The 26,568-nt window shown below is 40.9% G+C and overlaps 1 protein-coding gene and 1 long non-coding RNA gene across 5 annotated transcripts in view; one reads left to right on the top strand and one right to left on the bottom strand.

Moving 5' to 3' along the window:
- ELK3 (ETS transcription factor ELK3) overlaps positions 1-26,568 on the top strand; it is a 93,783-nt gene that overhangs the window by 47,014 nt on the left and 20,201 nt on the right. Inside the window, exons 2-3 of the mRNA XM_031939817.1 lie at positions 4,333-4,541; positions 25,344-26,141. Of these exons, the coding sequence (XP_031795677.1) occupies positions 4,335-4,541; positions 25,344-26,141 (1,005 nt within the window). The 5' untranslated portion in view covers positions 4,333-4,334. The remainder of the gene's footprint in view (positions 1-4,332; positions 4,542-25,343; positions 26,142-26,568) is intronic.
- LOC116419460 lies at positions 412-24,486 on the bottom strand. 4 transcript variants are annotated; one of them, XR_004229778.1, is made up of 5 exons: positions 24,379-24,486; positions 11,658-11,723; positions 9,523-9,575; positions 4,214-4,601; positions 412-706 (listed from the first exon to the last, which is right to left on the bottom strand). It is a non-coding gene; the product is annotated as an uncharacterized LOC116419460 (long non-coding RNA). The 4 variants fall into 4 exon arrangements; XR_004229779.1 differs by lacking the exon at positions 9,523-9,575; XR_004229777.1 differs by lacking the exon at positions 11,658-11,723.

Raw genomic sequence — 26,568 nt, 5'->3', positions numbered from 1 at the left:
TGCCTCTGCCCTAAATGTCTCAGATTACCTGGTAGACCTGGGAAAACTGCTTTGCCAACTACCTGGGGTCTGTTCTGGATAATAAGTGATCAGAGACCCTCTAAGAGACTTTGATTTCTTCCCTTTATACAAACCCTGTACAGAGCTGAAAAACTGGATCATTTTACTATCTTTCTTGCTATTCTAATCCTGACCATTTGTCTTATGGGACTTCCTCATTCAAGGCATTCAGAAAATTTTTTTTTACTAAAAATTACTTTAAAGCTAAGTGACCCTGATGCAGAGAACCTGAGTTCAAATGCTGCTTCTACCATTTGTTCCCTTTGTGAACCTGGACAAACTACTTAACTATTCTGGGCCCTGGGTTCCTTCTTTATAAAATGAATTTTACATTTTAAAAAATGTTTATATTTTACAAGTGAAATTTTACATTTTAAAAAATGATATAACCCTAAATATATAATTCATGACAAGGCAGAGGGCCCCCCCAAAAAAAATCAGAGGAAGAAAGGACCTTAGAGGCTATGGATTCTAAGCCTTGTATTTTGTAGCTGAAGAATGTGGGTACCAGAAGTCACATGGGGAGTAGGTGGCAAGGGGGAGGATTAAAATACTGGCCCTTGGGAGTTTAGAGTCATCATTCTCCCCATGATATCACATCGCTGCTCACATCTTAGCTCTAACTACCCCATTCGGTAATTTTGTTCTGAAAGAGAAAAAAGGGGTGGGAAGAAGTTATTAGTTTCTCATAGCTCATTTTGTAAACTCACAGGGAATTAATGATAATCAGTATTTCCATGGAAATTTAACACTTTCAAAAAGCTTTGGGATGGGGCAGCTAGGCAGTATGGTGGATAGATCTTGGTACTAAAGTCATAAGGAGCTGAGTTCAAATTTGAACTTCGACACTAGTTGTAAACTGGGCAAATCCCTTAATTTGATTGCCTCAAAAACAGCAACAAACAATCCAACTATCTTCGCTTTTATTTCATCTGATTTTCATAACAAACTTGAGACAAAGGGAACCCTAGAATTAACATTTCCCTTAAAATTATGGATGAGGAAAGTGAGATTCAGAGGAATTAAATGATTTACTTAGGTCACCCGCTATCAGAACTTAGGGATCTCCTGAATCCCTGGCCAGATGTCTCACTATCTCTGTGAATCAGTAATTACGTGGTCTGGCCCATATGGAGTATGTGTCAGAGGGATTTCGGGCAGTGTAGATGTATATGTTTGGAGGAACATGGGAGCTCCCACGTATGGATTCTGTGTAAAGGAGTAGATTGTGTAATCTCAAGGAAAGGAAAAAAATGCATCTGTCAACTTGTGAGCCTTACCTGCCTTAGAAAGAATAAGCCAGAGATAGTGAGTCACTCCTCCTAGAGAGGATGTTAGTTACTATGAATCATCAATAGATTCAGATCTTGATCCAGGGACTAAGGTTCCTAGGTGTGGATGGAAGCTGGGGAGTGGCGCGGAGGAGGGAGGGTGACCATCAGAATGCTTTCCCGGGCTCCCAGGGCGGCTGGGTTAAGTCCTAGCCCACGTCACCACCATCTGCTCTGCCCCTTCTGATCCTTCTCAATCTAGGTTGAGTACGCTAATGGCCTGAGAGATGAAGCACTGGATCAGAACTAAGACCACATGGCTACATTATTCCCTGACATTTGTCTAGTCCTTTTAAAAGTTCACAAACTCTTTATCTCACAGGCAGGACTCCACAGTCAGAGAACATGGGTTCAGTTGTTCCACTGACTCTGAGCTTTAATAGATACAAGTCACTCAATAGTGACTAAATAATAATTTAATAGTTATAGGGCCCTTAGTTTTCCCATCTGTCAAATGAGGGGGTTGGATTAGATGGCCTCTGAGGTGCTTCCCAACTATAGGGCTAGAATCCTATAAGCCACTTTACCTTCTTGGGCCAGCTTCCCCATCTGTCAAATGAGGGGGATGGACTAGATGGGTCCTTTCCTGCTCTAGATCCAGGAGCCTCCAAACAGCCCAGGTAGTTCTGGTACTGTAGGAACTATAGAGCTTATATTTAAAGTTAGTGTTAAAGACAAGTTCCAGTAAATAAATCCTTTACATCAATGAGCATTGGCAGCTGCTCTGAGATCCAGGAAAAGGGGAATGAAGAAGGGACCAGTTTCTAACTCTGGGACCTGAAACTTGCTTCTGCTATTACAATAAAATTGATTTTCTTTGTTACCCTTTTTTAAAAAAAATTTATGCATTTAAAGCATGACATTGAAAAGGGGGCTGTAGGGTTGCCTAGTTTGCCAAGGGGGTCTAAGAAATTAAAAATAAGTTAAAAATCTTTGTCCTAGAGAGTTACCACCTACCTTATGTCAATGCCACAGGTGAGACTTGATCAACTCTATCCACTACCTCATCCTGCCTCTCATTGTCTTGGACATAACAGGCATTTTATAAGTGCTGGTTGAATGAAATTTTATAGACAGATTAAGGGATGCAGAGGGAACTGATCATGACTTCACAGCAAAGTTGGATTTGAACTCAGATCGCCTGAAACTAAATAGTAGGAGCCTTTTCCACTCCACTGTTGTCTTCTTTTTGTGGCCCTGCTGCTGCTAACGTCTGCTTGTGGGTTATTGTGTACTTTCTGACGGATCCCTTTAACTGTTTTAGCCTTAGTTTTCTCATCTGTAAAATGGGGACAATACCGTTGTCATTACCTATGGCAAGTCAGCTAGTTTGTCTGGAAGGAGGAGTGTGCGAAGGAGAATAATGGGTAATAAAATCTGGAAAAGTCAGGCCCCAGTTATGGAGGGCTTTAAATGCCTCCAAAAGAAGTTTATATTTGATCCTAAAGGTTAGTAAGACAGTTAATTAACATTTATTAAGTGCTTGCCATTTGTCAAACATTGCGTTAAGTACTGGGGATACTAAGAAAGGTAAAAAAAAAAAAAAAACAGGTCCTGCCCTCCAGAAGCTTACGGTCTATTGGAGGAGACAACATGAAAACTACGTACAAATTAGACATAAACAAGATAAATTGGGGGAAAAAAATGAACAGAAGGAAGGTGCTAGTATTAAGCCTTCCTGAACATGAAAGACGCAATGAAGGATCTTTGAACTTTGTCTCTAAGGTCTCTTCCAACTCTGAATTCTTGAATCTAATGCATCACTGTGCTCTTCAGTTGTAATAATAATAGCATCCAATTGGTGCTCTAAGATTTGCAAAGTACTTTACAATACTTTCTCATTTTCTCCTTGCACCAAACCTAGAAGATACTTCTTTTTTTATTATATCCATTTTATAGAGGAAGAAACTGAGGTGGAAGTTAATGTTTTGCCCAGGTTCACATGGCTAGTAGGTCTCCAAAGCATAATTTGAAGTCAGGTCTTTCCGATTCCAGGTTCAGCTCTTTAGCCATTGTACCAGTTAGCTGCCTCTTCACAAAACATCCATCAATCAATTTATTTTGTTATTTTTATCACCAGCTACTGGCACAATGCCTTACACAGAGTGAGTGCTTACTAAATGTTCTTGATTAATGGGCCAGCTAAATCAGTCAGTGAGCATTTATTAAGCACCCACTATATACCGGGCACTGGGATGGGGAGAGAAGGTATGTAAGAACATATGAAACAGTCCCTGTGATCTCAAGAAACTTACATGGTAGGAGTAGGTGGGTAGAATGGACATGTGTGTGAGTGATATGGGAGAGGCAAGACATATATATATATATATATATATATATGTGTGTGTGTGTGTGTGTGTGTGTGTGTGTGTGTTTTTATACATAATACTTATGGTTGTAATATATACATTTATGTACAGATATGTATATGTGTATATGTATGTATGTGTATTTAATCTATCTCACAAGTTAATTCCATCGAGGACACTGGCAGCTGGAGGATAGGGGATGTTAGTATATAATTATGAAAATAATAATAATATCAACAATAACAAATGTGAACAGCTTACATATTTACAGCATCTTGAGATCTGCACACCCTGTTATTTGACCCTCACAACAACTTTGGATGGAGATATCTTTATTATCCCCAGTTTATCAGATGGGGAAACTGAGACCTATGGATGGCAGCAAAGTGTTGTGACCAGGGTCATATAATTAGCAAGTGTCTGAGGATGGATTCCAGATCCAGTGCTCTAGCTACTGCTCCCCCCTAGCTGAAGATTTGCAATTAAAAACAAAAACAAAAAACAATCTTTTACATTCTATTCCCAGGGGAAGTGCCGGCAACAATTGCTTTTGAAGTTCCCTTGGAGCTGGAGATTGGGGTACAAATGCCGGCTGGCTTTCTTTGACCTTGGCCTCTTTGCTCTCCCCCCAGGTATGGAGAGTGCAATCACACTGTGGCAGTTCCTGTTGCAGTTGCTGCTGGACCAGAAGCATGAGCACTTAATCTGTTGGACATCCAACGATGGTGAATTCAAACTCCTTAAGGCGGAAGAAGTGGCCAAACTGTGGGGACTACGGAAGAACAAGACGAACATGAACTACGATAAGCTGAGCCGCGCCCTGCGGTACTATTACGATAAGGTAAACTCTTGCCAGAGACCAGCCAGATCAGAGGAAGGGATTGGCTGCTTTCTCCTGGAACTGAACAAAGCAAAAATGCTCAGAGCTCAACTGGGCAAGTAAAATACCGCTGAGTTTGTTATTCAAAAGGTTGAAGGGAATTAGCAAGACCAGCCTCTGACACATATTAGTTGTGTTCCCCTGGGTAAGCCACTTAATCTCTGAGTGCTACAGGCAGTTCTCTGGTACTGTTAATTATCAAGGAGTTGCTGTTTTCCTTCTCTGTATTGATAGAGGGAGTTTCTAATTAATACATCAACTATTAAGAATTTAGCAAGCACCTACTATGTGCCAGGAAGACCAAAATGAAAAAGTCCCTGTTCTCTATATTCTGTAGGAGAAAACAACATGTATACATATAAGTATTGCAAAATCATCTCGTCAATAAGTATTCATTAAGTGCCTACTGTGTGCCAGGCATTTATTAAGTATTGTAGATGCTGAAATAGATGAAAGACATCACACACAGCGTCCCCTTGGGATAGGGGGAGCATTGACAGGGCACATCTGGAAGGACCTCTTGGAAGTAAGATTTGAATGGATTTTGGAAGGGGAAATGTGGATTTTGGGAGGGAGAAATGAGGAAGTCTGAGTAGACCAGTGAGTTAAGGGGATTAATATATAGTAAGCCTGGAAGGTAGCCGGCAACTAGCTTGTCAAGGGCTTTAAATGCCTAGTGGAAGGGTTTGTATCTGATTCTAGTGGTGAGAAGGAACCATCAGAGCTTCTTGAGCAGGGGACTGAAATAGAGGATACTTAAAAAAAATAATAAATATCAAAACACAAAGAGTTTAAAATTTGCCAAGTTCTTTACAAATAGTATCACGTTTTATCATCCTTTCAACAGGAGGTGCTTTATATTATTATCCCCATTTTGCAGATGGGTACACTGAGGCAGACAGCTGTTGAGTGACTTGTCCTAGATGGCAGAACTAGTAAATGTCTAAGGTGAAATCTGAACTTGGGTTTTCCAGACTCCTTTACAGCACCATCTGGTGGTCTCAGCGTTTGAAAACAACTTTGGCAGCAGCATGGAGGGTGTGTTTGGAGAGGGGAGAGCTTGGCAGCTTGGCAGCTTGAGATAATACCCAAAGAGTTTCATAAATAAATGTCAGTTAATTTTTTTCCGTTTGGTTGTTTCATCCCTATCTGACTCTTTGTGACCCCATTTGGGGTTTTTTGGGGGCAAAGATACCTGAGTGAGTTGTCATTTCCTTCTCCAGCTCATTTGACAAATGAGGAAACTGAGGCAGTCAGATTAAAGTGACTCGCCCAGGGTCACATAGCTAGGAAGGGTCCGACTTCATATTTGAACTCATAGCCTTCTGGCTCTAGGCCTGGCACTCTATCTACTGAACCACCTCTATGCCTAAAGTTAATTATTACTAGTGCTTATCTCTGAGGTAGCCTGAATAAGTGAGATTTTTGCAAAGCTTTTAGCACCATGCAAGGCACGTAGCAGGGGCTATATACAAGCTTACTCCCCTCCCAATTGCATTTTTGAAGTCTTAAGCTCAAAGACTGACATTAGTAATCATCGTAAGCTGCTCTATCTGGACTGATTTTGAAAGAGGATTAAAGTAATTGATTTAAATATTAGCTCCACATTTATATTTTGTGAATTCAGCCAATCCATCACATTTGTCAAAGTCAGTTCATGAGGAAGAGACTTTTCCCATATTCAGTTAATATCAGTTCCTCAATAAAATAGTTTTAGAGTTCCAAAGGTATCCATTGAAATTCACTATTCTTTAACACTGGCCGAATGAGAAAGATTTTTAAAAATATATACCTTCCTAATATCTCTCCTTTTTGCCCCATCTTTTCTCTGACACTGCCACCCACCGCAGTGAGGAACCTTATCTCTTTGTGTCTTGACTGTTGCAATAACTACTGGGGCTCCCTGCCTTGGATCTGTCTCTCCTCCAATTCATCTTCTGGAGTGATCTCCTCAAAGCACAGATCTGACTTTATTGCCCTCTATTTGATAAATTCTAATGGTTTCCTATTCCCTTCAGGATCCAATATAAAATCCTCTGCTTGGCTCTGAAAACCCTTCATAACATGATCGTGAAAAGCTTTCTTATACCTTAGTTAGAAGAAGAAATCTCCTTGTACCTTACTCACTGCCAGCCACTCTGAGATCCAGGGATGCTGCTGGCTTTCCTGGGTTCTTCACAAAGAGCTCCATCCGACAATTCCATGCTTGGAGTACTCTTCCCCATCTCTTCCTCCTGCCTCCCTGACGTCCTTTAAGTTCCACTGAAAATTCTGACCTTCAGAGGCATCTAGATGGCACAGCGGGTCAAGCACCAGCCCTGAAGTCAGGACTCAATCCAGTCTCAGACACCTAATGCATACTTACTAGTTGTGTCACTTAATCTCAGTTGACTCACAAGAAAAGAAAAGAAGGAAAAAAGGAAAGGAAAGGAAAAGGAAAACGAAAAGGAAAGGAAAGGAGAAAGGAGAAAGGAGAAGAGAAAGGAGAAAGGAGAACAGAGAGTAAGGGAAAAAGGAGAGGAAAGGAAAGGAAAGAGGAAAAAGGAAAAAAGGAGGGGGGAAGAAAATCTCACCTTAAATCAGAAGCCTTACTTTAACCCCATAAATGCTAGTGCCTTCCTCTCTTGATTATCTGCCATCTATCCTGTATATGTCTTATTTGTACATAGTTATCTCCATGTCGTTTGTGCTGTTAGACGGTGAACTCCTTGGGGGAAGGCACTGTATTCTCAGCACTTACCACAGTGTCTGACACATAAGTCTTCATAAATGCTTACTGACCAACATATTATAACAATACTTCTTGCTGATTATGGCTCCTATAAATTTTGTGGAATCTTGGTTACTTAGTGTTTTGCAATATTCCCTGGGTTTGCAAGCCTGTGAGGATTGAAATTAGACTTGTTCTGCTTGGCCTTTGAGGTCTAAAACCAGGCTCAATAGGGAGAAGTTGTAAAAGAGGAAGATTTCAACTCAATGTAAAAAAAAACCATCTAATGGAGAGACTGGCCAGAGGTAAAATGGGCTGCCTTGGAAGGTCATGGCGTCAAGCAGAAGCTGGGGGACTGATTAAGAGGTGTTCTTGTTCAGGGATTGCTTAGGCCAGCTGAGTCCTGAGCTGTCTTCTAGCTCTGGGATTCTATGATTCTGTAATTGGCGCTTCCACTATGAAACGATGATCTTGCCAGCCGGTGTGATACTTTATGAAGAGGTTGCTTTCTGATCCAAAAATAATTACCTGGTTTTCAAGTGAGGCATCAAATGCTGTTTCTGTTTGGATTCAGGTCATAAGGATCGCTTCCTGACATACCCGTTTCCCTTGTACTTTCTGGAAATTTTGGCTTCTCTCTGATTATGTCTCATCAGTGTGGAGGAGGGGACTCTTGGGACTGTACAGATGGTTCTCAGAGTGTCTAGCTGTCAAGGATGAAAAATTCAAAAGGAATCTGGAAAGACCTTTATGAAATAATGCAAATGGAATCGGTCTATCCACAGGCATTTTTTAAATGTCTATTTTGTGTCATCACTGGGAATACTAAGGTAAAATCAAACAGTCTCTACTAGTAAGAAGCTTACACTGGAACAGGGGAGGTAATATGTACATATAGAGAAATAGAAACAGAATAAATCCAAATATAAATATAAGGTAGTGAGAGAGGGAGAGGATTCGTAGATGGGAAACAATATAAAAGATGGTACACTTAATTGCTTCTTCAATGAAGAGAGGGATTTTTTTGAGGTAGAGATGAGAAGAGAATGTGTTCCAAACATATAGGAAACCCTATGCATATAGGCTTAGAAATGGGAGATTGAGTGCTGTGGGAGAGAGGAGGAGAAAGGATTGAGTGCTGTGGGTGTAAGGAGCAAAGAGAATACCAATTTCCTTTCTCCTCCTCTCTCTCTCCTTCTTTTCTTCTTAAGTTCCTTCTTTATCTCTTTCTTTTCTTCTTTCTTTACCTCCTTCCTTTCTTCCCTCCTTTCTTTCCTCCCTTCCTCCTATTCTCATTTTCTCTTTCTTTCTTTTTCTCTCCTTTTTCTTTATTCCTTTTCCCCCTTCTTCCCTTCGCTTCTTTAATTTTCTTTCCCTCCATTTCCTTCCTTTCTTTTCTTCTATCCATTTCTTCCTTCTCCCTGCCTCCTCTTTTTCCTTACTCTTTCCTTCTTTTCTTCCTTCCTTCTTTCTTTCTCTCCTCCCTTTATTCTTTCTCTGCTTCCTTCATTCCTTCTTTCCTTTCCTTCGTTCCTTCCTTCCTTCTTTCCCTTCCTTCCTTCCTTCTTTCTTTCTTTCTCTCCTTCCTTCATTCCTTCTTCTCCACTTCCTTTCTTCCTTCTTTCCTTTTCTTTCTTCCTTCCTTATTCCTTCTTTCCTTTCTTCCTTCCTTATTCCTTCCTTATTTCTCTCCCCTCTCTTCCTCCTTCCCTTCCTTCCTTCCTTCTTTTGCTCACTTCCATTTTTTTCACATTGAAGTCATTTCCAGATACATCCCTCATCCCAAACAATTAAGTAATTATGAAAAACCATAATGACTTCATCACATAGTGTATACAACATTCTGGGCTCCCAGTCTTCCACATCTTTAATGAAAGGCAGAAAATGTGTCTCCTCACATCTGGGGCTGCTGTTCTTCCTTTTCTGCAATGACATGCTAAGCACAAGCTTCAGCTGAGAGATTTTGCTGCTCCTTTCCCCACGGAGAGTTAAAGGTGGGACAAAAGCCATCTCTTGCTATGTTCAGAACAAAAACATCACTCATTTCCACTAAGCAAAGTCCTTGTGAAACAATTTTTTCGTTAATTAGTAAGGAAGAATAGTCAAGGTAAAATCACTGACTGAGCATTTTCCTGGAAAGTAGAAAGCTTCCCTTCCTAACTTAATTGGATAATTCATTTTAAATTAAGTGGGCAGTCGTGACAGGAGAATGTTAGTATTAATAATACATACCTTTGATGTAGTGCTTGTGTCAAGAAGCCTGGCTTGGGTGTAATTATTTAACTCTGAAAAATAAATTTTTAACCAACAATACAATTTATTGTGATAGCAGAGAAGGAAGGAAGACAGAGACATCATCGTGATCAGGAAATAATGCTATTCTCCATAAAATTCTGTAGCGGAGCATCTTTTGGGATCTTTTCCAAGAGACTGAAGCAACTAACTACTCATTGACCATCGCTGGACCTTCCTGATTCCCATCAAGTATACTTGGGAATTTCTGTTCCCATTGCAATAGCAATAATAGGGGAGTTTTTTGGAAAATTGCCCAGTGTCCTGAGTTTTTTTGGCCAATATTGATTAGTAGAGGGCAGGCAAAAAGAGTGGTCCTAGCTGTTCCTGAAAAATGCCCAAGATCCTGACATATTGATTATTTCTATCAATTTTATGGAGGCCATTCAGGCCTGATCAAGCCCCCTTTTATTTTTGATAATCAAGCTCTTTTTCAAGAGAAACAAGAATCTGTTCTTAATCAGGGGTGTGTAAACTTAGATTTAAAAAAATTTTTTTAACTGTTCTGCAATATAATTGGCTTTCTTTACAATCCTATATAGTTGTATTTTATGCATTTAAAAACATTATTCTGAGATGAGATCCATAGACTTTCAAGGGATTCAGGACTCATCAAAATTGCTTTAGTTCAGAGGAGCCCTTAAATATCAACAAGCCCTACCTAGTCATTTTACAGGTGAGGAGACTGTGGTCCAGAGAGGCAAAGGGGAAAAATCTCACCAGGATTTTCCCTTCTCACAACTTTCCTGCCAATTTCCATTCACCTTCCTGGTTTGATGTCAAAACTCCTTCCCATTCCCACTCTCGTAGAAGGAGGCTTGGAACCTCCATTTCACTAGGATCCTTGGTGCTGTTTCCCTTCCCAAAAGCCTTGGGCCTGGGTATTCCCAGTTAAGAGAAGACATGATTGGTGACATTGCTTTGATGAGTAGATGTAATAAATGAATTACTGAATCTCACTACAATGCTCCCAGTAAGACAGGGGACACCGAGCCTTGCCATTTGTCTTGTTGCTGCACTTTCAGACCATTGCCCCTACTGAACCTTTCTTCCACCACAAATATTCATGGGGACTATTTGTGGCTGAACTTTGCAGAGCATTCCGAGCTGATGTCGGTCTGATCGGCCATAGTCAGACACTGTAACTCAGGTCTAACAGAGTAATGTCATTTTGGTCCTCTTTGAGAAGGAAGAATAACAGCTAACCAACCAATCCAGTTAGAATATTCATTCTTTGAACTCTTCATTCATTTATTCATCCATCTATCCATTCATTCATTCTGTATTTAAAATTCTTTTCAGTTCTGACACTTCACATTGTTTGGAGGAGGGAACAATAATAAAAATAATAAATCATAATAACAATAAATAATAAATGGATGAGCATTTATTAAATGCCTCCTGTGTTTCAGGCACTATGCTAATAGGCACTTTACTAATATTATCTTATTTTCTTTAAAGGCCTTTTCATCTTTCATATACTGTGTTCCTTGCACCCTTCAACTTTTGACATTCTGTGCTCTGAGGTCTTTTCCAGGTCCTAAGATTCTGTGTTTTAAGGTTCCTCCCAGATATAACAATCTATATTCCAGAGTTCTATGAGAACCAGGTGTCACAGTGGATAGAGCTCCATTTACTAGCTTTTGTGACCCTGGGCAAGTCACTTAACCCTTTTTGCTTCGGTTTCCTCGTTTATAAAATGAGCTGGAGAAGGAAAACTCTCCAGTGTCTTTGCCAAGAAAATCCCAAATGAAGTCACAATAACAATTGACCAACAGTTCCAGGGTCCTCAGTCTTGCCATTCCATGTTCCAAGGTTCCTCCTGGCCCTGATATTCTTAATTCTAAGGTATTTCTGAGCTCCAGCATCCTGTGTTGTAAGGTCTCTTTTACCTCTAACAGTCTGTGATATTTATTTTCTGGCGTCCCACTTCCCCCCAACTAGGCTTGTTGCTTAGAAACCAGAATGGGGCCTGGAGACTTAGCATCAACCATAAAATCTCTGTTTATGAGGATATCTCCACATTAAATGCTCAGCTGCCAAAGCTTGAACCAGCTTGCCAAATGAACACTTACATCATACCAGTGCCTGGAGCGCAACCAGATGCATGTTTTGCCAGGATGGATTTTCTTGCTTCTGGGCTTTTATTGGCAGGAAAAATGGAGAGGTTCGTTTGTTGAAGTTTGCTTTTGGCCATGAGGGCAACCTGATAGATCTCTTAACTGTCTCATTTTCCATCCCACCCTAAATCTCTCCAATCCCATCCCCTTCCCTCCAATCCATCCCATCTCGTCCAATCTACCGCATCCCCTCCAATCTTCCCATTCCCTCCAATATATCCCATTCCAATACAACTCCATTCCCTCATATCCCATCTCATCCCTTCCCATTCTCTACCATTTCTCTTCCTTTCAACATCCCAGTTAATTATATTCACTCAAACAAGGCCTCTTCTTCCACCTTATGCTCAGTTTGTTATTTTTATCCAGAATTCATAACTTGTATGAGCTCTGTCCAGGGAGTAAGAAGAAAGTTAACCTATAACTGACCCAAATCTGAATCCTTTGAAGCGTATTAAACTTAATTAAGGAATGGAGGAACTGGCAGAGACAAAAGGTCCTCATGCCTTATGCACTGAAAGGACTATGGATGGAAAAGACCCTTTCCATCACAAGTCAATATAATCAGATGAAGTAGAAGGTCTAGAGTTCCTTCAGAACAAAACTGCTTTGTATCCTGAAGGGGCTAGCATGTTTAAAAAAAATATAGACTTGTAATTTCACTGGGAAGGAAACTAGCAGTGCATTTTGGTACTTTGCAACTTCTAGTTTAAAAGTATTGCCTAGGGTACTAAGTTAAGTGACTTGCCCAGGATAACACAATCAGTATGTTTCAAAGAGCAGGATTTGAATTCAGCTCTTCTGGCTCCTACTCTATTATTGGATCCACCCCACAACATGCTGCCCCATCACATGATGGACACAATAAATTTTATCTGTCTGTCTATTTACCTATTGATGTGTCTATTTATCTCTCTTCCATCTGTCTGTCTGTCCATCTCTTCCATTTATCTATCTTCTATTTTATTTTATTTTATTTATATTTTCTGTCTGTCCATCTATCTCTTTTATCCATCTGAATGTCTGTCAATTTTTGCATCTTGCATTTGATGAGGTGGACAGTTCTGTCTTAAACTACTGAATCTGAAATCAGATCTGGTTTTTAATCCTATGCTCTCTACCTATTAATAATACGGCAATCAACCCTGTCCTTCAGTTTCCTCATCTGTACAATGGAGATGATAACATTTGTACTTTCTGCCTTCCAGGATTACTGCAAGGAAACCTCCTTGTAAGCCAGGATTTGCTATTTAAAAAAAAAAAAAAAAAAAAAAAAAAAAGTAGGATTCTTTCCAGATAGCATTATCTCCCAGGAGGGAACCTCTCCCTGCTTGGGGCAGGAAGCAACTCCTCCCTGCTGGGGCCCAGAGGGGTTGATGGGATTTTGTTCCTTTGGGTTAGTTAGGCTGGTTTTATTGAGTAGCTATTTTTCTTTCATTTAACAATTTTTGTTATGAGGTGGGGAGAAGAGGAATATATTTTAGAACTCACAGAAAATCAAAAAGAAAATCAGTTACAGAGGTGATAGGGGTTGTGTAATTTATAGACGGTTCTAATTAATTTTCTCATCTGTAAAATAAGACTTGGACCTGATGGGCTTTTGTGCCTTTAAATCCTTTGACCCAATGATGAAATTTTATTTTTAATTTCAATTCCAGTCTTCTGGACTCCAGGACCTATATGTTCTATCCATTGAACCACTTCACTGCCCCTAATCTTTGCTCTTTATGGATCTGTACCCTGCACCTCCTCCCCAGCTGCTATGGCTCCCTTCTTCTAAATTTTCTTGTATTTATTTGATTTGTGTTTAAATTGTTGTTATCATTCAGTCATTTTTCAGTCATGTCTGACTCTTGTAGAGTTTTCTTGACAAAGACACTGGAATGGTTTGCCATTTCCTTCTCCAGTAGATTTGGAGGTGAAGGGATTTGCCCAGGAGAACATAGCTAGTGAGCATCCGAGGCTGGATTTGAACTCGGGTCTTCCTTGTGTGTGTGTTTGTATACATACATGCCAGTAGAATATAAACTCCCAGAGGGTAGGCAGTGTTTCATGACTGTCTTCCTAGCACTTAGCACAGTATGGCTGCACCAGGGGTTCTAAGCCCTGGCTCTAGTTTGAGAAACCAAAGAATATTAGGCTGAGAGAAGACCTTGGAACAGATAACGTGAGAGCTCCCAGAACAAAGGAGATCAGTTCTGGGACAGACTTTGGTGTATAGCATGGTAGAGTTAAAAGGGACTTGGGAGGGTCAAGGCTAGAAGGCGGCTAAGAAACAGAATGTCAGAACCAGGCAGGCCCTTGGGACGTGGGACGTCAGGGCCAGATCTTGGAACTAAGAATTGTCCCTACCTATAAAATGAAAGGATTGGTCTCAATGGTCTCCCAAGTCCCTTCCAAAATTGAATCTTGGATCCTATCATCCTAATCCTGTCCATGTAACTTTGAGCCTTCATGGGCCTCAGTTTCCCTATGTGTTAAATGAGAGGGTTGACCTCCTTTCCAGTTGTAAATCTAGCTTGCTTTGCACATAGTAGGCACTTAATAAATACTTCTTCCCTTGTACCCAAAGGGGAACCAAACTACACATCCTTTGATCCAACACTACTACTAGGTCTAAATCCCAAAGAGATCTTAAAAGGGGGGGAAAGAGGGGGCAGCTAGTTGGTGCAGTGGATGGAGCACTAGCCCTGAAATTAGGAGGACCTGAGTTCAAATCTCATCTCAGAGCACTTAATACTTCCTAGCTGTGTGACTTTGGGCAAGTCACAGAACCCTAAATGTCTCAGGAAAAAAAAAGGGAGGGGGGGAAGGACCTACAAGTGCAAAAATATTTATAGCAGCCCCTTCTCACGGTGGCAAAGAACTGGAAATTAAGGGAATGCCCCATTAGTTGGAGAATGGCTGAACAAGATGTGGTATCTGAAAGTAACGGAATACTATTGTGCAGTCAGAAAAACCTGAAAGGACTTGTACAAACTGATGCAAAGTGAAATGAGCAGAAGCAGGGAATCACGGTACACAGCATCTGCACCGTTATGTGATGATCAACTATGAATGACTCTGCTCTTCTTAGCAACACAATTAAAAAATTTAAAAAGCAAACATAAGTACAAAGGACCTGGAAGGAAAATGCTCTTTACATCCAGATAAAGAAAGAATGGATTTAAATACTTATCAAAGCATTTTTTTTTCATTCACCTTATTCTTTTTTAAGCTTTTTTTTCCCCTTCTGATCTGTTTATTCTTTCATGACTGTGACCGACATGGAAATACATTTTACATGATAACACACATATAAACCACATCAAACTGCCTACCATCTTCAGAACAGAGGAGGGGAGGAGAGAGGAAAAAAAAATGGAACTCAAAATCTTATAAAAATGAGTGCTAACTTTCTTAAAGTCAATATGTTTCATTTATATTTTTATAGTCATTATATGTATTTTTGTTGTTATGTTTATTTCCCTGTATATCAGTTCATCAAAAATCCTCCAATGTTTATTTCAGCTCCTCATATTCATTATTACTTACTGCAAAAACAATATACAAATTCCTATTTACTCTAACTTACCATATAAGGGTTATTAATCTACTCTAATGGTTATTTCTGTGGTGATTAAAATTAATCCACCTATAACAAAAGAAACTGAGACAGAAAAAAAAAATGAGTGCTAAAAATTTTCTTAACATATGTAACAGGGGAAAAAAAAACACTATTTCAATTTTTAAGAAAAGAAAGAAAAACGCTTGTTCCCTTCCCATACTTGTACCTCTAGCTCTAAAATTTCTAATTATCAATGAAAGCAATTTAGTACCACATCTCTTCTCTGTTTTTTTAATTGAAGGGGAAACTAAGACCTCAGACGGATCAAATCCTGGTATCAGCAAGTAGTTAATAACAATCCCCAAACAGGCCTCATCCCTGTAACAGAGAAGTCAGCGGTTATGTTAAAATAACTCAGCTCCCAGCCAACAGCACTTTTACCCAGTAGGAAGAAATATGGGATTTTTTTTTTTTATTTTGGGAGCCATTTTTTATTTTATTTTTATTAACACGTTAGAAGATTTTAAATTAAAAGGAACCACGAGTGTTTATAGAGAGCCAGGAGGCAGTTTGAGCTCTTGGCCCAATGAGAAGCGGTCTGCATGCCAAAAGACAGACTATTGGTTTTGATGGGAGAGCGCAAGTCCGGCATATGGTCTATTAAAACATGGTTGGGGCAGCGGGCCAGGGAAAGCTGGGAAGGACCTCCTCGTAGCCCTGCTTACGACCCACTCCATTTCTACAGGCAAAGGGAAGGGCTGAAGCTAGCCATCTTGGACTAGTTAGTTTGGGTTCGGCTTTCCACATGCAGCAGCTCCCCGGTGCCAGAGAATAACAGAATCCCACTGTAAACCACAAGAAAGGAGCCCCTTGGAGCTGAGGGAGTCAGCCAATTCCGTCTGAGAGCGGAGAGCCGGAGACAAGAGTCCAAGCTTTTATCTGCCAGCTTGTTTTATTCTGAGATGTTAGAAACAGGATTGGTGTCTGCAGGTGGTTGTGTGCGCATGGAAACACATGGCCTTGGCTTACAAAAGTTAGGGCTCGGTGAGAGCTGATGGAGAAGAAGGACTTCTGGGGCCCCAAATGGCCTTTTTTTGTTGATGAAGTCACAAAGGAGAGTACTCTGTCCACTGATCATTTACAGAGAAGTTACTGCTCTATATTGGAAGAAGGAACTTCTTAACCTATACTAAAGAGACCAAATATTTAATCCCAGTCACCATTATCATAATTATTCTCTTCTTCCTCCTTTTCCTCCTCCTTCTCCCCCTTTTCCTCCCCATCTATGATTATTATATATTATTAATTTTTAATAGCAATTTTAAAAATTATAGGTATTGAGGCCCAATAGTGGTAACTGCCAAAATGATCACTAAGCTATTAATTTTATAGGTCATTTTATTAATCACATATTAACATAATATATTAATCTTAAGGTCATTAATCTTTCCGAGGGACAGCATACCAACTTTGGAGTGAGGAGGCCTGAATTTGAGTCCCACCTCTTAATTACTTAACTGCCTTGTGTGATGGCAGATAAGTCATCCCATCTCTCTGTACTTTTCTTTCCTCCTGTGTAAAATGACAAGGTTGGGCTGTTTGGCGTCTCATCTCATGATCCCCAGGAGACCTAGTTGGCTGGGAGTTAGCTGTACCTGAGTGTGGATCCTGCCTCAAACTCTTACTAGCTGTGTGACTGTGGGCAGGTCATTTGACCTCTGTCTGGCTTGTTTTCTTCCTCTGTAAAATGAAAATAATAATAATAATAACACAATAAGGCTGTTGGAAGGATTAAATAAGATAATATTGGGGCGGTTAAGTGGTGCAATGGATGGAACATCAACTTTGAAATCAGGAGGACCTGAGTTCAAATGTGACTCAGACACTTAACACTTCCTGGCTGTGTGACTCTGGGCAAGTTACTTAACCCCAATAGCCTCAGCAAAATAATAATAATAATAATAATAATAAATAAATAAATGAAAAACAAAAACTCCCAGAAATAAGATAATATTTGTAAAGCACTTTGCAAATATTGAAGAGCTATTTAGTGTTTTTGTTTTTGTTCTTTTTTACTGTCACTAATACTTTGGGCAACCTGTGAACCCTTTCTTATAATGTTTTAATTGCTTAGAATAAAACACATATTATTAAGTGGAAGCCAATTAAATTGAAATTAAGATTTTTTTTCTCCACAATCCCCCAGCATGTGGACTCCAGGTTCAGAACCCCCCATGCTTTATGACTGTTAGTTATGATTAGTCTCTAAACATGAAAGGTGTTCATGAGTTGGACCATGTGGCTTTATTGTTGGTTTTCCAAGGCACAGTCCGACTTACAGCCTGCTTTTGATTTTAGTCCTAGTGACTTCAGCCTTCCAGGTGATCTCTGGATAACTGGATTCCTGTTCATACAGGAACCACGAGTTTCCTTGTTGCCTCCTTGGCTATTCTTGGGGTTTCCCCTGGGCTTCTCTGTCGTGGGACAATGTGTTCGTTCCCAGCATCTGGTGTACCAGCCCCAGCCCCAGAGGAGATGTAAGAGCTATGCTAAGTATTGGAGCACTGGCTTTGAATGTTAATCTCCCCCCATACTTCTTACACACACACACACACACACACACACACACACACACACACACACACACACAATTGGCCAGTGCATCTGGTTAGCATTTGTGTCACTTTATAGGGTCTGCCATGAGGCTCCTGTGTTGTAAACCATAATAGTAATCTAACCACAGGTCAGTCAGCGCTTTAGTACTGCTCACACTGCCCCTCAAGCCCCATTAATGTCATTTAATTTATTTCGACTGTTTGGGATAGTGACTGTCATAGTGTTGGCCATGTTAAGTGTGATGTGCTAGGGTCTTCACATCTATTTCTTGTCTAGTTCCAACTGAATAAAATATTGCCTTGCCCCAGCCTGTCAGAGATGCCTAAACCAGATGTTAATCTGTCTACTAAATGCCTGAGCACATTATAAAAAAAGTGTTGAAATAATCAAGATAATCAAAAACACAAATGAGCATCTTTTAAAAATTCGCTATTAACATTAAATATGAACAACGGTGAAGAATATTATTATTATATAACATATAATAATGTTGTTATCATATTATTATTAAGAACAGGGACTAGACCCGTGGTATTATTAATATAGGGAACTTACATGGTGGAACTAAATGACTTGACCAGGGTCACACAGTTAGGATGTAATAGAGAAAGACGTGAACCAAGGACTTATGGGTGGCTCTTAATCTAGTATGCAATGGTACCTCCATAATAGTATTACCCTTCTTTCTTTGAAATATTTATCCTAGAATATTTCATGTAGGGGCCCTTGTGATATGGAATGGATGTCCCTTGTAACACAGCAAGAATAACACTATTCTCATGTCTCTCCGGCACTTTTGTCTTTATGAATTGCTTTCTAAAGGACTGTCTTATTTTTTATCTCTTTTTGTTTTTATATCACATTCATTTCTGAATGTGTCCCCCTCCCTTCTCTCCAGGAAAGAACAAAGTCCCTTTACTTGGAACAAAGAATTAAAAAGAAAACAAAACAAAAAAAAAGCTCAGTAAATTTGATGCATCAGCTGGGTCTAATAGTATATGCTGTAATTCACATTTCCTAGTCCCCCCACCTCTGAAATGAAAAGAAGTAAGGGTATTTAATTTTTTTCTAAAAATGTTTTATACCTTTTGTTTTTTCATCATTTGCAAATAGGCAGTTTATGATGAACAGTCCTCTACCAATCTAAATAAACACCCTCTCTGCTACTTTGCATCTTGGATAATTTTAGGGCAGCAGTAAGAAAGGTTAAGGCAGCTACATGGTACAATAGATAAAGCACTAGTTTTGCAATCAGGAAGATTCACCTTCCTGAGCTCAATTCTAGCTTCAGACTAGCTGTGTGACCCAGGACAATTCACTTAACTCTGTTTGCCTCAATTTCCTCCTTTCTAAAATGAGCTGGAGAAGGAATTGGCAAGTCACTCTAGGATCCTTGCCAAGAAAACCCAGATGGGGTCATGAAAATTTAGATATGACTGAATGACACAAAAAGAAAGGTTAAATGATTGCCCCATAGTCACGCAACCAATATGTGTCATGGGAAGAATTTGAAGTCTATTCCTCCTACCAATGAGGTCAGCTCACTACCATAAAACTGCCCCTCATGCCCTTTGTTTCTAAATATATCCTTCCTTCTTTCCTCATGGAGAGAGATTAAAAAATGCAGTTTTCTGCAAAATTGACTAATATATTAACTGAACATAGTAGTATATGCACTGTTCCTCACATGTTGCCAGCTGTCTTTTCAACAAAAAGAAGGTAGTACATCATTTCCATCTCTTCTTTAGGATATATTGCTCATTTCTACAGAGTGTCCAGTTTGTGCTGCTCTCCATTCCATTTAAATTGTAGTCATTGTGGATATTGATTTCCTGCTTGTGTTTACTTCACTCACCACTAATCATGTAAGGTTTTCCTTGTTTTTTGGGTTGTTCATATTCATCTTTTTTTCTTATTCAGTAATCTACACTTAGGTATCACATTTTTCCTTAGCCCTTTTCCATTTCATGGGTAAATAAAGTGCTCTTCTTACAACAACTTTATGAGACAAGAAAGTCTCCAGGAGCTGACCTCATTACTATTGTTAGTGCCAGAACTCACACTTTCAAGATCCAGTGCTCTCTCACATAACACTGTCTCTTCCAAGGTACAAGCTGGAAAATTTTCAACCTTGAGGTCATTCTCTTTTAGTTCTAGTTGTTAACCTCCGTCTCAGTGCTAATTCTGGAGGTAGCGAATGGCCTCAGGAGCCATGATAATCCTTGGGTATAGATTTACCAATTGTAGAAAGTTACCTCATTTATCTGATTCTTCCTTGGGGCTTAAAATTAGAAATTTGGAAATTCCAAAGGAATAAAGAAACCTTGGGAGAAAAGGGTGTGAGACTTGTTCAGTATCTAAAGGGGGGGCGGGGGGTAGCTTTGAGGAAATTCTCCAAAGTAGTCTTAGGCCTGAGATGTGCTGGGTCCAACTTTGGTTGAATTGAATTTTATCATTTTTTTTTGGGGGGGGGTTGTTTTGTTTTGTTTTTACCTGTGAGCTCTTTAGGTTAAACGGTATTGGTATTTTAGCTATTTTCTTAGCATCTCTTTCCAAAATGGTTGAACTGGTTCACAGCTATCAATAAGATTTTTCTCCTTTTAGACTTTTTTCTTCAATTAACAATTTTTCTTCAATTCAAATATTTATTTTCTCTTCTTCCCATGACCTCTCTCTTCCTTCCCTCATTAAAAAAAAGTCAGTCAATAAACATTAGGAATATAAAGAAAGAAAAAAGGCTAGATGTACAGTGTATAGAGCACTGGACTTGGCATAAAAAAGATCCATGTTCATGAGTTCAAATCTGTCTTTAGTCATTTAATCCTATTTGCCTACATTTCCTCATCTGTAAAATGAGCTGAAGATGGCAAATCATTCTAGAGCAAACCATTCTAGATATTTTCCAGGAAAACCCCAAAATGAGAAGATGGAGAGTTGGACATGTCAGAACCACCACCACCCTCAAAGGAGCTGACAAAGTCCTTGTAACAAATATTCATAATTAAGCAAAACAAATTCCCTTGGCCATATCCAGAAATGTCTGTCTCATTCTTTATCTTGGGTCCATCACCCTTGTATCAGATGTATGGATAGACTGCTTCATCATGGGTCCTCTGGAATTGTGTCTGGTCATTGAATTGATCAGAGTTCTTAAGTCTTTCAGAGCCGTTTGCTATAATAGCGTTGTTCTGATTGTATAAATTGTTTTCCTGATCCCAGTCATGTAATTCTTTATCACTTCATACAAGTCTTCTCAGCTTTCTCTGAAACTACATTTATCATCATTTTTTATGATACAATACTATTACATTATATTATATATATTTTAGCCATTCTCTGAGAGGGCAGCCCCTTAATTTCTAGTTCTTTGTTACAACAAAAAGAAATGTTAGAAATATTGTGGTACAGATGAGTTCTTTTCTTTCTTTGATCTCTTAGGGATCTAGACTTAGTAGCAGAATAGCTAGATCAAAGAGTATGCAGAGTTTGGTTATTTTGCAGCCTAATTCTACTGCTTTCCAGAGTGGTTGGACCGATTCACAACCATCATTAACATCTTTATAGTACCTGTTATGGATGTTGGACAATGAGCTTTGGGAAAGATTGGAAAGGAAGGTAAGATGAGATGGGGGCAATAAGAAGGCAAGGAAAATGGAAAATGGGATATTATATTTAATAGAAGACATGGGGATTTGTGTGTCTAATAGGAGTTGTATGAGGCAACCCAAGGAGTCTTTCCAACCCTAAGATTCTTCAATTCTATAAAATAATCTTAGAATGTCCTTATAATGTAACAGAAATAAATGCGCATGGGTTTTAATGAGGGAAAGGAAAAAGAATTATTATTAATGGTGTGAAGGATTCTGTTAGCAGGTTCCTGCATTCATAATTGTGTGAAGTATAGGTCCTTTTCACTAAGGGGTTTCATTCTAAAACCTTTAGTTGAAATGATCTTCCAAAGACATCATTAGCTTTCCCACCCCCCATGTGGACTATATTCCCTTTGGGTTGAATTTTCATTTCCTCTGGCGCCATAATTGTACCCCATCTCTGATTCCATTATTCTCTCTCCAAATACCCATATAGACAAGCCATCCATTTCTCGTGAATCAAAACCTAATGGGGAATTTAAAATGAGCTTGTTCAACGCCTACCAGGTAGAATAAATGTGTTTAACCATTCTGAAATCATATCAAGCTACTTAGTGGAGCCCACTATAGGTGAACTCTTGCCAGGTTGCCAGGCAACAAAAAGCATGTATCCCCTTACTCATTGCTATGAAATATTCCAGGCGACCAGTGAGCTCCTCTGTCTCCTGATTCCACTTCACGTCTGAAAGGCCCTGACCTTGTGGTTATTTATGGTGGAAGCCTCCATGATCTACCCTACTTTCCTATTTGAAAGCTTTTTCTTTTTCTATCTTTTATATTGTTGGTAATAAATACAATCCTCAACAAAAACCAATCCTTCAATATAAAAAACAACAGAAAAAGGGGGATTACATATGAAATCATGAATCCCATTAAAATTTATTTTTGTAAAATTATAGATGACATTTAAGGTAGTAATTAAATGTCTATTTCTATCATATAAACCTCTTCTTTCTTTCTAAAGTTTTATTGATTTTGAGGATTTCTATCCTTACTCACTACCTGCCTACCTCTTCTGAAACAGAAACCCTCTCTCATAACAAATGAACATAGTCCAGCTGGGAGTTGGGACTCCTCAACTGTCTGAAAATGGGAACACATTGTCCTCCCTAATCTCTTCCAGGAGATATGAAGTCATGACTGAACACATGATAATCTTAATAATTTTCTTTCATTTGATTATGGTACATGTATGAATTGTTCTAGTTCTATTTTTTTTTATTTTGCATCAGTTCATACAAGTCTTCTTGAGTTTATTTGAAAACTTCACATTTCTTGTTTCTTAGTATTTTATTTTTCCAAATACATGTAAAGTTTTCAGCATTCATTTATTTTTATTTTTAAATTTTAATAATAGTTTTTAATTTTCAAAATCCATGCAAAGATAGTTTTCAACATTTACTCTTGCAAAACCTTGTGCTCAACATTCATTTTTGTAAATTTTTATGTTCCAATTTTTTCTCCCTCTTTCCTCCCCAAGACAGCAAGCAATCTGATTAAATATGCTGCAATTCTTTTAAACACATTTCTAATTTCTTAACTTTAAAAAATACATTTTTATTGGGTTTCCCTATGTCACTCAAGCTAGAAATACATTCCAGAATCTCTGCCAAGGAGGTCCCAAATGGGGTCATAAAGGGCTGGGCACGATTGAAATGACTGAATGATAACAGAAACACTGAGTCATAGGCTCATAAGTTTAGTGCTTGTTGGGGGCCCAGGAGTGCCTTTAGTCTAATCCCCTCACTTTACCAATGAGGAAACTGAGGCTCAGGGTGATTGAGTGGGCCAGCTGGTAAGTACCTGAAGTGTGGGATTTGGGTCCAGAACTCTAGCCACTACACTAATCCATTTCCAGTTGTAAATGAAGCTAGAGGAGAAACTGAGTCTGACCAGGACATGGATAGCAGCATAGGAATGTGGACAAAACAGAGGCAGTGTTCAGATCCGGATGCTACTATTACTGCCATGTGAACGGCTCCCTCTCCCCTTCCCCCTCAAAAAAAAAAAAAAAAATCATTAATCTATTAGATTCCACTACACTGTGAGATCCTTTTCTTTTTTCCTTTTTAAAAATTTTCTTTATATCCTAGCACTTAGCATGGACACAGTAGGTACTTAATAGATGTTTGCTCATCAACCTATGGGGTTTCAGTTTGCTCATCTGTAAAATGGATGCAAAAATCTATAAATTTTCAACTTGGATTAAAGATCCTCCATATCTTAAATCATTTCTAACTTCTTAACTTTTCAGCTTAAAAACCTATAAAGAATCAAGGATGCCCCTGCCGCAATGGTTCTTTAATTGTTTCAGTCGTGTTGACTCATCAGGACCCCTTTTGGGGTTTTCCAGGCAAAGATATTGGAGTAGCTTGCCTTCCCTTCTCCAGCTCATTTTACAGATTAGGAAACTGAGGCAAACAGGGTGAAGTGATTGCCCAGGGTCACACAGCTCAGAAAGCATCTGGGGCTGGACTTAAACTTGTGTCTTTCTGGCACTCCTTTCACTTCCCCACATAGCTGCCCCTGCCTCTGAGGCTGTCTGTCACCCATACATTTCTACAAAGTGTGCTGCAACCCTTTGGCCAGGAGGCCTAGGAGCACTTTTAACTTCCGCTGGCCATGAAGTTTAGCAAGTTGCTTTTGGCATCGGTTTAGCTATGAGGGTGAGAATGAGGTCAGGTGGAGTCAATGGAATTAAGTTGGTAGAATTGTGGGTTCAGAGCCAAGGTCCTGGCAGTGAACAGATGTGGCACAGGGTGGGGGGCACTGATACTGGGGGTCTGTCCTAATGTTTCTGAATTGCAGCTTTAAGAATTAGGAGAAATTTTTAAAAAAATGTTAATTTTGTAGATTTACATACTTGCTTTACGTTCCAGAGTAGAATTAGATTTGATTCTTTCTCCTCCTTTTTTTCTTCCCTTCCTTTTCCTTCTTCCTTCCTTTCTCTTCTTCTTCCTTTCTCCTTTCTTTCCTTCTCATCCTTTCCCTTTCCTTTTCCCTGTCCCTTCTCTTTTTCCTTCTTCTTCCTTTCATTCATTGCCTTCCCTTTTTTCTTCCATTGCTTTCTTTCCCCCTTTCCCTCCCCTTCCTTTCTTCTCTTTCCTTTCCTTTTCAATCCTTTCCTTTCTTCCCTTCTCTTTCCTCTTTTTCCTTCTTTCTTTCCCCTTTTCCCCTTCCCTCTTTTTTCCTTTCCCTTCCCTTCTTTTCCCTACCCTTCCTTTCCATTCCTTTATCTTTTCCCTTCCCTTCCTTTTTTTCCTTCTTTCCTCTTCCCTCTTTTTTCATTTCCCTTTTCTTCCTTTCCAATCCTTTCCTTTTCCTTCTTTCTTTCCCCCTTCCCCTTCCCCCTCTTTTCCTTTCCTTCCCTTCTTTCCCTACCCTTCCTTTCCTTGCTTTCTTTCCCCCTTCCCCTTCCCCCTCTTTTCCCTTCCCTTCTTTCCCCTACCCTTCCTTTCCTTGCTTTCTTTTTCCTTCTTTCTTTCCCCTTCCCTTCCCCCTCTTTCCCTTCCTTCCTTCTTTCCCCTACCCTTCCTTTCCTTGCTTTCTTTCCCCCTTCCCCTTCCCCCTCTTTTCCCTTCCCTTCTTTCCCCTTCCCTTCCTTTCCTTGCTTTCTTTTTCCTTCTTTCTTTCCCCTTCCCCTTCCCCCTCTTTTCCCTTTCCCTTCCCTTCTTTCCCCTTCCCTTCCTTTCCTTTCCCCCCCTTCCCCTCTGCGCCGTCAGGCCCCGCGACCCCTGAAACCCGGCCTAGGCCGCGCCCTGAGGCGCGGAGCACCAGCAGCCTCCCTCCCGGCCCTGACGCGCGCCGCCTGTGCTCTTGTGTCCGCAGAACATCATCAAGAAGGTGATCGGCCAGAAGTTCGTGTACAAGTTCGTCTCCTTCCCGGAGATTCTCAAGATGGACCCTCACGCCGTGGAGCTGAGTCGGGAGAGCCTCCTGCTGCAGGAGGCCGAGTGCAAGGTGCCCGCCGAGGCGCGGGAGGCGCCCAAGCACGGGCTGCCGGCCCTCAAGAGCGCCGGCCGCAACGAGTACCTGCACTCGGGCCTCTACTCCTCCTTCACCATTAACTCCCTGCAGAGCCCGCCGGACACTTTTAAGCCCATCAAAACGGAGAAGCTGGAGGAGCCGCCGGACGGGGGCGCTCCTCCGCTGGACGAGGTCAGGACGGTCATCAGGTTTGTGACTAACAAGGCCGAGAAGCCCGCCATGAGGCCCGCGGTGACTCTGCCCTCCACCTCGGAGGCCGCGGCCGCCTCGGCCTTCTTGGCCTCCTCCGTCTCGGCCAAGCTCTCCTCGCTGATGCTGCCCGGCGCGGCCAGCGTCTCCTCCGCCTCCCCGGCCTCCTCCCGCTCCCCTTCCCTGTCGCCCGCCTCCCCGCTGCCCTCTGACCCCCGGGGCCTCTTCCTCGAGTCCGGCTGCCGGGATTCGGACTCTCTGGAGCCGCTCAACCTGTCCTCGGGCTCCAAGACGAAGCCTCCGTCCCTCCCCCCGAAGGCTAAAAAACCCAAAGGTCTGGAGATCTCCGCCCCGCCGCTGGTGCTGTCCGGCAGCGACCTGGGCTCCATCGCCCTCAACAGCCCCGCCCTCCCCTCGGGGTCTCTCACGCCGGCCTTCTTCACCGCACAGGTAAGAGCCCTCCGATTGGTCCCGGGGCCGCGCCCGCAGCAGGAGGGAGCAAATAGCCTGCCAGGACCTTTCTTTTTTTTTTTTTTTTTTTTTTTTGCTGGGGCAATTGGGGCTAAGTGACTTGCCCCGGGTCCCACAGCCCGGAAGCGGTAAGTGTCCGAGGTCAGAGTTGAGCTCAGGCCTCCATTCCCCGCCCCCTCCCTGCCTTTACATTTCATTCTTTATGTCAGAATAAAGCCCGGGCAGCCGGGTGGCCCAGCGGGTGGCGCACCCGGCTCTGGAGTCGGAAGGACCCGAGTTCAAATGCGGCCCTACGCTCCCCAAGGAGAGTCCCTAGAAAGTGGGCCCGGCTGTCATGGGAACGCGGCCTTTCCGCCTCCACCGAGAATGTTCTGGCCGGGGCAGCTCTAGAAAGTGGGCCCGGCTG

The sequence above is a fragment of the Sarcophilus harrisii genome, chromosome 5 (genome assembly GCF_902635505.1).
Source record: "Sarcophilus harrisii chromosome 5, mSarHar1.11, whole genome shotgun sequence".
Classification (NCBI taxonomy): Eukaryota; Metazoa; Chordata; class Mammalia; order Dasyuromorphia; family Dasyuridae; genus Sarcophilus; species Sarcophilus harrisii.
This window is presented reverse-complemented; position numbering and strand designations above follow the sequence as displayed.